Source organism: Pezoporus wallicus, unplaced genomic scaffold (genome assembly GCF_028554395.1).
Source record: "Pezoporus wallicus isolate ANWC-B61680 ecotype Strahan unplaced genomic scaffold, APGP_CSIRO_Pwel_v1 contig_3568, whole genome shotgun sequence".
In the NCBI taxonomy this organism is placed as follows: Eukaryota; Metazoa; Chordata; class Aves; order Psittaciformes; family Psittacidae; genus Pezoporus; species Pezoporus wallicus.
Genome location: NW_026637826.1, coordinates 2,919,756 through 2,932,524, shown reverse-complemented (window position 1 = coordinate 2,932,524; position 12,769 = coordinate 2,919,756). Strand labels below are relative to the sequence as shown.

At 62.0% G+C, this 12,769-nt stretch overlaps 1 protein-coding gene across 1 annotated transcript; it reads left to right on the top strand.

The window, feature by feature from the left end:
* The first annotated feature begins 544 nt into the window (after positions 1–544).
* On the top strand, positions 545–11,436 carry SEMA3G (semaphorin 3G). Its single transcript, XM_057407806.1, has 16 exons — positions 545–700; positions 4,015–4,175; positions 5,055–5,117; positions 6,549–6,668; positions 7,325–7,415; positions 7,522–7,638; positions 7,866–8,008; positions 8,088–8,202; positions 8,308–8,377; positions 8,581–8,725; positions 8,986–9,217; positions 9,328–9,419; positions 9,654–9,695; positions 9,868–10,093; positions 10,363–10,502; positions 10,606–11,436. The coding sequence occupies exons 1-16, from the start codon at positions 562–564 to the stop codon at positions 11,068–11,070; spliced, it is 2,361 nt and encodes a 786-aa protein (XP_057263789.1). The 5' UTR covers positions 545–561; the 3' UTR covers positions 11,071–11,436.
* Positions 11,437–12,769: the final 1,333 nt, after the last annotated feature.

Sequence of the window (12,769 nt, the reverse complement as noted above, 5' to 3'; positions counted from 1 at the left end):
TGCAGATGAGCACCCTTGCAGGCAGACAGCAGTGCATCCTTGCTGCCCTGTCCCTTGCTCTGTGAGCGCACCAAAACTGCATGTGGTACCCCGTGCCCTCCACAATCCTGTGCAGCCCCCTTCCCAACCAGCCTGGTGTCCCCAGCTTGCCTGGCCTCTGAAGTGGGATCCGAGAGCCCTGCACTTGCTAATGTTTGGAGGTCACCCCAAGCTGAGCGTCCTTCTAGGGGGACCCGCCTGTGTACCCTCTCCTGCTGCTTCAGGGGGCAAGGCTGGGGACCCTAGCTCCCCCTGCCCGCCTTGCTCCTAATCCTCAGGGATGAGCCAGAGGCGTCTGTGGGGTTACTTTTGGAAGGGGGTTGCGCAGCAAAGCTTAAACTGCTGGTGGAGGGTGATGATCTGTGGATGCGCAGAGCTCTCACAGTCCCGGGAGTGAGAGGTGAGGTTCGGGGCGTTGTGGCCGTCGCGTCCTGCACGGCACCCCCCGCGCATCGCCGGGGGCCGGGGCCGGGCCGGGCCGGGGCGGGGCGGGCCATGGGCGGTCGGATGTCGGCCCCATAAATGCTCGGTGCCACCATCAGCCACGGGAGCTCCGGCGGGATGCGGGCGGCGGTGCCGGTATCGGTGTGCGTATGCTGGCTGGGGGCTGTGCTGCTGGCGGCGGAGCGCAGCCCCCCCCGGCTCCGCCTGCCCTACCGCGGTGAGTCGGGCCGGGGCCACCTGCAGCGGGCAAAGGGGGGTCCTCAAAACCCCCTCCACGGGGACCAGGAGGGGCCCTGAGGAGCCTCAGAAGCGCCCGAAGCGCGGGCTCGGGGGGTGGTTGGGGAGCACCTTGAGCTGGGGGCTCGGTTTGGGCTGGGGGTTCGGTGCGTGGCTGCTCTGCCGTTCCCCACGCGGGATGTGTGTGGGGAGTCCCGAGGAGGAGGAGGAAGGAGGGAGCCGGTGATGGGAGGAGGGGATGCGCCGCGGGGCTCCTCGCCAGCCCTGCCGCTTCCCATGAGGGACCGTGTCCCTCGTGGAGGGGGGGGAAACTGAGGCACGGCGCTGCCCCGGCACCGGCAGGGTCTGCCATGAGGGTCGGGTGGGTGTTCCCCGGCGTGGGCATCCCCGTGCGGGCTCCACGTCCTGCCCGCGGCTGGGTGGAAGCCGGGTGCTGCCCGGCAGGTCCCCTTGGTGCTGTTGGCCCGGGCCTCCTGGGACCCCCCCCTTCCTTGCGGGGCCGCGGGTGCTGGGGTGCCGGGGTGGTGGGGCACAGCACGGGAATGCTTGGTTTTAATTACAGCTCTCCCTGTGATCCTGCTCTGGCTTGCTGCATCCCCAACTCTGCCAGCTTAATCCACAGGCTGCTTCCAGCCAAACTTGACAGAGGAGTCTGGAGCGCTCCAATCTCCTTCCTGCCTAAAAGCAATGAACCTGCTCTAAAAAAAAAAAATTAAATAGAATAAATCGCATAATGCATATTTTCCCAAGGAGGGGAAAAGCCTGGGGTAGCCCAGCTCTTGGAGAGCCCTGGGAGCTGCAGAGCATGTGCCTGTGCTGGGGAAAAGCTGTTCTGCGTCCTTGTACTGCCCGGGCTGGGGGTCTCCTGCCCTGTGGCACGGGCTGGCTGCATCCCCGCCTCTCTCCTGGGGCAGAGCAGGAAAACCCCAGGAGCTCCCTCCCTGCTGAAAGGGGGAAGCTGAGGCACGCAGTGGCCCAGCTTACCCTGGGAGGCAGCAGGCGCCCAGTGTGGCTCATGGCTCTGCCCCGTGGTGGGAATGGCAGGGTGGGAGGTCAGGGGTCCCAGCAGAGCTTGATGCAGGGCTCAGGGTCTGTCTGGGTATCTGATCAGCACAAAGTCCATCCGTGCCATTCCTCAGGTGCAAGGGGCTCCTAGGGCTCCGCAGCCTCCCGCGGGGAGCAAATAACCTTTTGAAGCTGTTTTTATTTCCTTCTTAAGCTGATTATTCTGTTCCTCTTCCAAATTGGAAACAGAAACTGAGATTTCCCATGAAACAAATTCTGCCACCGCCTTCTCCCTGGGGGGCAGAAAAAGAAAATTTCAATTAAAGCCATTGGAAGCCTCTGAAATGAAAACCAGGGTGAAGCGAAGCTGCCTGTGCTTAGCTGGGCTGTGCCTGGCTGTGGCTCTGACTGCTGGGTGTTGACTGGGGGGGGGCAATAGGGGAAGGTATTGTGCTGTGGGTGCAGCGCATCCCCAGCTCTCCCTCTCACTTAAACTCTTTTCCTTTTGCTCTGACCTTCAGCAGTTGCTTGTGTAAGAGGGGAAGGAGCATTTTGCTGTTGTGTGGACTGGGAGCACTGCAGCACAGCCTGGTGCCCTTCTAGCTACCCGCTGTCCCTCCCAAGGGACACCCCGCAATTGAGGGATGACTCCTATAGGACCCCCACCCTAGGGTAAAAGGGGTCCTGGTGATGGATGGGGCATGGAAGGGTGCTGCTCCCTGGGGAGGTGAAGCCAGGGAAGAGGAAGGGCCTGGAGCCGGTGTAACCTGAGGCACCAGGAGGAATTTGCTGGGGCTGGGGGAGAAGGGGAAGCCTTGCCTGAAACAATACGAGGAGCCTGCTGACTTTGCCAATGTTATTCTGAGCTGGGAAAATATTATTGCTGGGCAAGAACAGAAGGAGACAAGAGTTTTCCCGGGCTGGGCCCGGCGATATGGGAGGACCGGAGACACTGGGAGGGCACAGGGAAGAGGGTGCCCTCCCCCGGGGAGACGGGGTGGAGGGGCCCCTGGTGCCAGCTCTGCTTGCAGGCACAGGGATCTGCCCAGTGAGTTGCTGTGGCTGTGATGCCACCAGCACCACCAGTTAGGGCACTGGGACTGCCCTTGAGTGACCTGGTGCGATGGGAGCTGTGTGTGATGGGGTGGAAGGGGCTGTTGTCCCGCCGGGACTGTTTCTCTTACAGGTCCCGCCAGATGGGGCATTGCGCAGCTGGCCACCTCCTCCCTGGAAGTGATAAACGTCCCTCCAGCAAGAGCAGGGCTTGGTACCCCCCTCTCATGGGGACGTGTGTGGGGCTTGCGCAGGCTGGGGGCTTCCCTGGGGTCAGGGTCAGCATTCCTCAGAGAGGGTGTTTGGGGACACGGCTGCACTCATCAATGGCGCTTTGTCCTCTTCCTCCTCCCCAGCCACTGGCCTGGGTTTCAGAGCCGGGTGAAGCTGAGCTGCTCCCTCTTGCCCTCTCTCTCGGCAGCAGCTGAGTGGGCGCCACCGTGACGGGGTTTTCAGCTTGCTGACCCTGAAAGTCATTTCCCACCAGGACCCAGTCTCGCCACTGCCCCCGCGGCGGCATCACTGCGAGGGTCCTCTTGGCATCTGACAGGATTCAGGATTGGACCTGCCTTGGAAGCCTTGACTGTCAGGCCTCGTTGCTCTGGAATGTGTTGTCCACCCCAGGGACACAGTGTCCCCATGCCGGTCCAGCTTCTCCTAGAGTGCTGCCCCGTGCCATGGCAGGGAAAAAAACAGTGAGGTCTGGTGGTGCCATCGAGGTCTGGTGGTGACGGTGGTGGGCTTTGTGTGCCGGTTTCCCCATGGCACTGGCTGGGTGCCTGCTACTGTGTCCCTGCCTGGCACCTGGTAGGGGCAGTACCTGCTTTCTGCCCACCCTGTGCCTGCTCTTGCCACCCTCCCGGGCTCCGTGTGAGCCCAGCCCGGAGCCAACAGCACGGCACAGCCTTTGCCAGGCTCTCACACACCTGACTCGCTGTGGCACGGACGCGGTAGAAGCCTGGGGTGGCCCAGCCAAACCTTGCTGGGCAAGGTGAGGGGGGGTGGAGGTAAATGCTGCTCTCCGCAGCAGCTGGGAGCAGCTCTTCTGCTCTTAGTCAGGACTAGCAGCTCAAAGGGACCCTCCTGTCTGTGCCCATCACGGCCCTGCAGTTACCCCTTCAAAAAGCCAGGAGCCCTTGGTGTGGCCACCGGGGTGCGGGTCTAGGTGTCCTCTTGTGTTTCCCAAGAGGGTTTGAAGGGTGTTAGTGGGCTGACACTTCCCTCCCTCTCTGGCAGACCTTTTGGGCACCAACCGCTCCGTCCTCTTCTTCGGCCACCGTGGCTTCCTGGGCTTCCGCTCCCTCTACCTGGATGAGTACCATGACCGGCTCTTCATTGGGGGGAAGGATGTGCTGTACTCCCTGCTCCTGGACAGGGCCAATGCAGATGCTAAGGAGGTGAGCTAGGTCCTGCTGAGCACCCCGGGGGCTCCATCCCTGCCCTGGCCCCTGTGCAGCCCTCACCCCTCTGAGTGAATAGTGCCCAACCAAGCCAGTTGAAGCCCTGGGGATGTCTGCATCTCAGACACGCTGAAATACATCAGAACATTTGCACGCTGGTGGTGCAGCCCCACTCGTGGTTCCTGGGTGCTGAGCTGGGTCTTGGACCCCACTCTCCTAAAAAGCGACCATTGGGAGAGCAAGTGCTGCCCATCCCCCATCTGGGCATCCCCTTCACAGGCCAAATGTACAGCTAAAAGCCTGCAGAGACAATTTGCTAACAGCATCCCTCATTGCAACAAACAGTGCCAGGGCTCAGCCAGCAGAGCTCCTGGCTGGGAGAGGTGATGGACCAGAGTGGACGATGCTGGTGGTGGCTCCCCTCCTCCTTCACACTGTCCACTTTGACTTTGTTTTTTAAACATGGATCTGGGCTGTTTCTAGCCAAAGAAAGTGGAGAAGGAAATGAAGTGCTCCTTGGTGTGCTGGGTCACTGCAATGGGGTCAAGGGCTTGTGTACCCAAGCTGCCCTTGGTCTGAGAGCAGCCCAAAGCTGAGGGGGATTTGGGGTCCATCACTCCTTGCTGTCACACAACACCCCTTCCCAGGCCACCCGCAAGTCGACCCTCTTCCAGGCCACCTCCAGCCATCCCCTGCATGACCACCCGAATCCAGCTGTGGATGTGACCATGGGGGGGCATCTCCCCGGCAGGAAGGGTCCTGCCCTGGGCTGCAGGGTGGGCTCCGGGGAGCTGTTGGTCCCTCTCACTGTCCCTCTTGCACAGCTGGGTCCCTGCTGCCCCCTCTCCTTGCTCCAACATCCACTTTGTGTTCCAGATCTACTGGCCACCGCTCCCTGGGCAGACAGAGGAGTGCTTTCGGAAGGGGAAGGACCCAGGGGTGAGTCTTGCCCCATGCGTGCTCTGCCCTGAGCGGGGGGGTCCCCTTGTGTGGCTGAGCAAGGGGCCATCCCTGGGATGAGGGAAACTGAGGCAAGGAGTCAGCAACCAAGCCTGGCCATGTGAAACACTTGCTCTGGAGCCAGTAAATCCCACCTCCAGGGCTCTGCTCAGCCTCGTGGCTGCAGAGTGGCGGCCAGCGTGCCCCAGACGTGGCTGCGCTGAGCAGGCAGGGACAGCCGGGATCCTAGACCGGAGCGCAGAGGGACCAGAAGCCCCGAGCTGTGCTCCAGGCCCCAGTGACGTGGTCTCCAGCAGTGGGAAATCTGTAACTCAGGTTCAGTGACCTCGCTCCCCAAACCTCACCCCTCTCTGCATCCCCCCTGCCCCGATATGAGGCAGGACGATGGTGGGGACAAATCCCCCGGCTCCCCCTGCCCAGGCGCGTTGCTCCCGGGGGTCCCCGTGCCGCTCTGTGTGTTTGTTTTCCAAGCTCTCACCGACAGATCCGAGCCAGGACAGGCTCGAGCCTTTATTTTTCTTGAACATACATTTTTTTTTAACTTGCTATTTTAGAGGCTCTTTTCTAAGGGAAAATAAACAGTGGGAAGGCTGGGAACCCCCGGGGCGGCTCGGTGGCTGTGTTCCCAGCAGACAAGGGGCCTCACATCCCACCGGGCGGGGATAATGGGGGGCAGGCGGTGGCTGGGGGCAGCTGGTGGTGCTCAGTGAGAGAAGGAAGGGAGCCCTTTTCCAGTGGGAACTGCCAGGAGGGACTGCGCAAGGTCAGAGGTGCACGTCTGCATCCCCAGGGATGTCATTGCTACCAGTCCCTGGTAGCAGGGGACAATCCCAGATCAGGCCTGTCCTGAAGGCAGACAAGGATGCCTGTAGGTATCCGTCTGCGTCTGCCGTGTTTCCTCCTTTTGTTTCATCCCTGCGTAAGCAGGAATGGGACATGAAAGGACATCCCTGCATCTGGTCACGTCCTGGGCGCTGGGAAGAGGAGCCTTCCTAGGGGTCTGGGGCTGGGTGTAGGAGCTGCTGCCACTGGGATCTGCTGGGCAGGTGGCATTTGTTCCCATGGCTGGCAGGGGCTGTGTGACGGTGCGAGCACTCGGGTGCCTGTGGGCAGGTGGTGCCCGCGTGCCGGCTGGATCATGTCTGGTTCTGCTGGGATGCTCCTGGTGGCAGGATCAGTGCAAAGCCCTGGCCTTTTGCAATGGCTGGGGCCCACCCAGGTGAAGTCCATGCCAGCCCTGCCAGTGGGTGCCAGCTGCCATCTGGCATCCCCAGCGCTGGGGTGAAGGCAGAGGTGGGTGTAGCCAAGTGAGCCAGGGCTGGGACTCGCCCATTGTCAGTGCCCCAGTCAGGGTATTGGTGAAGCACCAAGCCCCCTCCCAACCCTTCTCCTCCCCTGCTGTCCCCCCAGACCGACTGTGCCAACTACATCCGTGTGCTGCACCCCTACAACCGGACGCACTTGCTGGCCTGTGGCACAGGTGCCTTCCACCCCGTCTGCGCCTTCGTCTATGTGGGGCACCGTGGCGAGGTAGGGAAGCACTATGGTGGGGTGCCCATCCTGAGCATCCCTGACAGGACATCCCTGGGAGGGAGACCCCTATAATCTGCCTCCCTCCTGGGAGGCTTCAGGACTGTATGGGGATGCTGGATCTGGTGTTTGTCCCATGCTGAATACTGGGGGTGCGTGTGAGGAACCAGCTCCCTGTTGCCCCTTTGCCCTTGTGCTGCTCCCTCCCCAGCTTCTCCACCTTTTTGGCTCGGCCTGGCCTTTCCAGACACGTACCTGGGGCTGGTGTCTTGCCAGTATAGTGGTGTGGATGGCGTTTCCTCCTCTCCCAGCTCCCTGCTCATAAATCAGGTTGGTCGGGGTGGAAGCACAGGGCCCCCTGTTCCCACCTTGCAGCTTGGTGCTGTGCAGGCAGTGGGAACCCTGCCCTGTACCATGATGCCTCCAGCCAGGCTGGTGGGCAGACGGTGGGCTGGCAGGGCCCTCCAGATCGTGCACATCCTGTTGGGATCAGACTTGCCTCAGAAAGCACAGATCCTGCTTCCAGACAGTCCCTTTGAGGCTGCAGCTACTTGCAGCAGGGTGCCTTTGAGCTGGGCAGGGACCAGCACCAGCCCCTGCGTTGTCCCCACTGCTGGGACATGCCTCGGGGCTCATCTGCCTGCTCCCCTCTCCAGCACACCTTCAGCATGGACCCCACCAGCGTGGACCCCGGCCGGGGCAGGTGCCCGCACGAGCCCAGCGGTGCTTTCGCCAGCACCCTCATTGGTGGGTTGTCTTCCTCAGGTGCTGAGAGCCTTTGGGGTGCTGGGACCAGGGACGGTCCCTGTGCAGCCAGGGCTGGTGCTCAGCACCACGGGGGATGCTTACGCAGGTGGGGAGCTGTACACCGGCCTCACCGCAGACTTCCTGGGCCATGATCCCGGCATCTTCCGCAGCATGGGCACCCGCTCTGCCTTGCGCACCGAGGTGGACCAGCGCTTACTCAATGGTAACAGCACCCCTCTACCCCTTCATCCCCCTTGGCTGGCCTAATTCTGGGGATCATGAGCCTTGCAGTGGCGGGCATCCCCCATGCCATGTATGAGCAAGGGAAGGCACCGGGGCAGCAGGGTCTGGGGGTCCCCCTGACTGGCATCCAGCCGCAGCATGGTGTGAGGGGTCCAGAGATGGTGGCTGTGCCCTCTCGCACCTGATACAGCCGGCACTTGCTCGTAGACCCCAAATTTGTGGCAGCCCACATGATCCCAGACAACGATGACCGGGACAACGACAAAGCCTATTTCTTCTTCACGGAGAAGGTGGTGGAGGCAGACAGCAAGGAGCACACCATTGTCAGCCGGGTAGCGCGGGTCTGCGTGGTAAGATCCTGGTGGAGACTGCAGGGCATAGGGATGTGCCAAGTCACAGCAGTGACTCTGATGCTCCCTGTCCCTGCAGAACGATGCCGGTGGCCAGAGGGTGCTGGTCAACAAGTGGAGCACCTTCAACAAAGCCCGTTTGGTGTGCTCTGTCCCTGGTCCTGGTGGCATAGACACCTACTTCGATGAGCTGGGTAAGGCGTGCATGGAGCTGGAGACCTCAGCAGGGCTGGTCCCACAGTTGGTGGCTTCAGGAAGTCCCTGGGCTTCCAGGAGAAACTCTATGGTTTCATCCCCAGAGGATGTCTTCTTGCTGAGGACGAAGGATGGGAAGAGCCCGGAGATCTACGCCCTCTTCAGCACCACCAGGTGGGTGTTCCAGCTCCAGCCTCTGCAGACATCCAGCCGCAGCCACCCGCGACCTGCCCTGTCACTATCACCATGTGGCTGCTGGCTGTCCCCCAGCCTCCACCAGCTCTGGTCCATACAGTGATGTCAGTGTTCCCGTGCTCCAACTGATGCTGTTGGTGCCAAGCAGGGCTCTGCTCACCTCGTTCACTGTCCCCTTTCAGTCACGTCTTCCAGGGCTCTGCTGTCTGTGTGTACCGCATGGCCGACATCCGGGAGGTCTTCAACGGGCCCTTCGCCCACCGAGAGAGCCCCCACCACCACTGGGGTGCCTACGAGGGCAGGGTGCCCTACCCACGGCCAGGAGTGGTGAGCGGCTCCCTGGAGCTCTGGGTCCCTTCTGCTCCTCTGACTGCTCTTTGGGGGTGGTGTGGAGCTGGTCTCCCACCTTCTCATCTGCTGGGATGGGCTCCATATGGGATTCACCCCAGGACAGCTGGCAAAGGGGTGGAGAACATGGGTCCCAAGTTAGAAGGCAGGGAGGGACCCAAGCCCGCTCTGCAGGGTGATGGAGGGGGAAAGAGGGATGGGTGCTGGGGTGGCTCAGCTGGTCCCCTCTCGTCTCACAGTGTCCCAGTAAGACGACCAACCAGCCCCGGCGGCAGTACAGCACCACCAAGGACTTCCCCGATGAGGTGCTCCACTTCGCCCGCGCTCACCCTCTCATGTACAAGCCCGTGTACCCCCGGCACCGCCGACCTCTCCTGGTGAAGACCGACCTGCCCCTTCGCCTGCGCCAGCTTGTGGTGGACCGGGTGGAGGCTGAGGATGGGCAGCACGACGTCCTCTTCCTTGGGACAGGTGAGGGGCAGGAGCAGCGCACAGGAAGGAGCCTTGGTGCTGGGGCTACTGGTGGGCAAGCTGCTGGGGTGCGGGATGGCAGAGCGCTCACACCTCTGTCCTCCCCACAGATGCTGGCTCTGTGCTGAAGGTGGTGGTCCTGCAAAAGACAAGCTCATCCACGACTGAGGAAATCGTCCTCGAGGAGCTGCAGGTTTTTAAGGTGCCATTTGCTGCCCCACTTGAAAGGGAGGGAGGCAGCGGAGCTTGCTTGGGTTGGGGACACACGTGGGCTCAGGGCTCTCACCACACTGTTGGGCACTGGGAGGTCTCAGGGCAAGGGCAAAGCGTGGCTGGCACATTCCTGTGCCCTGTGACAGACCTGGAGAAGCTGCATGAGCCGGGCATTTCCTGGTGAGGTTTATGCCAGCCTGACGTCTGCTCTCCTCCCCTGCAGGCACCCGTGCCTATCACCCAGATGGAGATCTCTGTCAAGCGCGTGAGTACAGACACAGCTCAGCCACGGGGCTGGGGACAGAGCAGGTGACCTGAGGGACTGAGCTGTTGTCACCAGCCCCTCAAAGCCCACATGGTGCTTGCCCTGGTGGGGAACCCTGGGTGCTGTGCCCGTGGGGGCTGTCAGCATCACCATCTCGGTGCTGTTCTTCCAGCAAATGCTCTACATGGGGTCCAGCCTGGGGGTGGCCCAGGTACAGCTGCACCAGTGCGAGACCTACGGCACGGCCTGTGCCGAGTGCTGCCTGGCCAGGGATCCCTACTGCACCTGGGACGGCAGCGCCTGCACCCGGTACCAGCCCTCCGGCAAGCGCCGCTATCGCCGCCAGGGTACTCGCCACAGTAACCCTGTGCACCGGTGTCTGGACCAGAACCTGACCGGTGAGAGACCGGGGGCCCACAGGCTCAGGGGTTGTCCAGGTGCCCTGAGATGTCCCAGAACCCACCGCCCTTGGCATGGGCTGGGGCACCCTCATCTCCCCATCCCATAGACCAAGGGGTGCCCCAAGAAAGGGTGGGTGCTGCCGGGCTTTGTGCCCAGGGAGAGGGGGAAAAGGGGACTGGAGCCACATGGGTCCAGGGTGGCTGACATCCAGATGTGGGAGCCTGGCACTGCCCTCCCTGTGAGCCCGTGTCTCTCTTTGCCCCAGTGGATGATTTTGAGAGCGTTGAGGAGAAGGTGCTTTATGGGGCGGAGAACAACAGCACCTTCCTGGAGTGTGTGCCCCGGTCCCCGCAGGCCAGCATCCAGTGGTTCGTCCAGAGGCCCCCTGATGAGCAGCGGGATGAGGTGAGGCTCCCCCCGCACCTCCCTTGCTCCCTGTACGAGGACACGGGGGGGGACACAGGGCTGGACCTGGACTGCCCAACCTCACTCCGGCCAACACCAACAGGTGAAGACGGACGATCGGGTCCTGCAGACCGAGCAAGGGCTGCTCTTCCGCAAGCTGCACCGTCACGACGCTGGCATCTACTACTGCAAGACACTGGAGCACGGCTTCACCCAGACTGTGGCCAAGATGGCTCTGGAGGTGATTGCGAGTGAGCAGCTGGCACACACCTTCCCCCGGGAGCGCTGGGATGAGCCCCCACACCTGCCTTGTCCCGAGCCCCGCCTGGCGCCACAGGCTCCCAAAGCCTGGTTCAAGGACATCATGCACCTCATCAGCTCCCACAGTCTGCGGCGGGTGCAGGAGTACTGCACCCGCTTCTGGTGCGGCAGCCGCCCCTACCACCGCAAGGGCAAGGTGGGCCAGGACAAGCACGCCCTGGCTGGTGTGGACACAGGCAAGAAGGGACTGATGGCCAAACCCCATGGCGAGAGGAGCCGCGTGCCCCGACAAGCAGTGGCCGCTTAGAGAAGGCAGGGTAACGGACGTGGGGTGGCTGCGGGTGAGGACCAGCTCCCCGTGCTGCTGGCGGCCCCGGGGTCCTCCTGCCCTGGCGGTATTCCTGGCCACAGTGGATGGGGTGGCGGGGCCAGCTCCTGGGCAGGTCCCTGTCCCCTCAGTGGCTGCAGAGCCACCCGAAATGGGTGGCATGATGGGATGTATTAGCCAATCCCCTGCTCTTGCTGGGTGCTGTGGCTGATGTGGGGCTGTGGACACCAGGGCGGGTTGGGGCTCAGGGCATGCGGTGCCACCACAGTCCCTGTGTCACCCAGGGAGCTTGCTGGTTGGCTTTCTCTGCAAATAAAGGGCCCAAGTGTGGCACTGCAGGGAGCAGCTGTCGGCTCCAGGCTCTTTCCATGCCAGCTCTGGGCCTGGGACAGATGATGCCTGCTCCTACAGTGGCAGGAAAACTGAGCATCACCCCAGAGAGCCTTCGTGCCCAGGATGAGCCCTGTCATTCGTTGTGCACGGGTTCCCAGAGCTGTGGGGGGGGTGTATCCTGTGGACAAGGCACCTTCCAGCCTTCCCAGCAACACCAGGACACAGTCAGCTGTGGCTGGGTGCAGCTTCCCCTTCCCCTCTGTTCCCCTTCCAGCCACAGACCGTTTCAAGGCTGGGCAGGGCCAGAGGGGAAAGCAAACGGCTGTGGGCAGGTTGAACTCGTTCCTGGGTAAACATGAGAAGCACCAATGCCACCACTGTCACTGTGCCCAGGTGGGAGCAGGGACATGCAGAAGAAGGTGGCCCCAGCACAATTTGGGGGGCTGCATCCCAGTCCGGGTGTGTTTCTGGTGGTTGGTGGCCCTGGATGGGACTAAGCTGGGTTGGGTGGGCTGATGGAGCTAGACCAGCACCCAGGGCCTCTCCCAGATGCAGGGTTGGGGGGTGGGTGTGTGGAGAGCACCCGCAGGCTGCAGGCACCATCCAGGCTGCAGGCAAGGTGCTCGCCTGCTTTCCTCACCCGATGTGAGCTCACTCCTCTCACCCGGTCAGCCTGGGGTGATAAAGATCTCCCCCTTCCTGAGGCAAGGCCGCCCCACACAATGGTGTGAACCGCAGCCCTGCCGGGACGGGCATTGTTCACAGGCAGAGGAACGGGAAAGAAAAATAATAATAATAATAATTAAACCCCCTAAATAGCTCACAAAAAGCCAGGCCATGACATCATCGCTCCTGCCTCCGTGTGTGTGTGTTTGTGCTGCAGCAGCAGAGCCACAGTGTCTTTGACAGGAGCAAAGTCCCCCAGCAGAGCTGCTTTGTCCGTGGTGCACCCGTGGAGATGAGCTGTGGGTCCTGACCCTCTTCTGCAGCAGCCTCGGAGTGCCTGCATGGGGTGTCTCCTGGGGTGGGAGCGCTGTGGTGGGGCTGGCGGGCTGGGACACGTCCTGCAGGGACGGGAGCAGAGCCGAGCCGGTAGCACTGATCTACGTGCCAGACCGGAGCCAAGCACATGGATCTGGTTAATCACAGGCCTGTCGGGGGGGGAACAGGAGAACTATAGGCAACAAGTAAAGACATGGAGGGCCATGGGTGTATAGCCAGATATAAGAGACAGAAGTCTGACTCCTCAGGGCCTAGATTTAATGGCTCTGCACGTGCTTCAACGAGCCACGCCACTGAAATGCCTGCGCTCCGTTGTCTCTGAGCGAGAGGCAGAGCAGGGGCT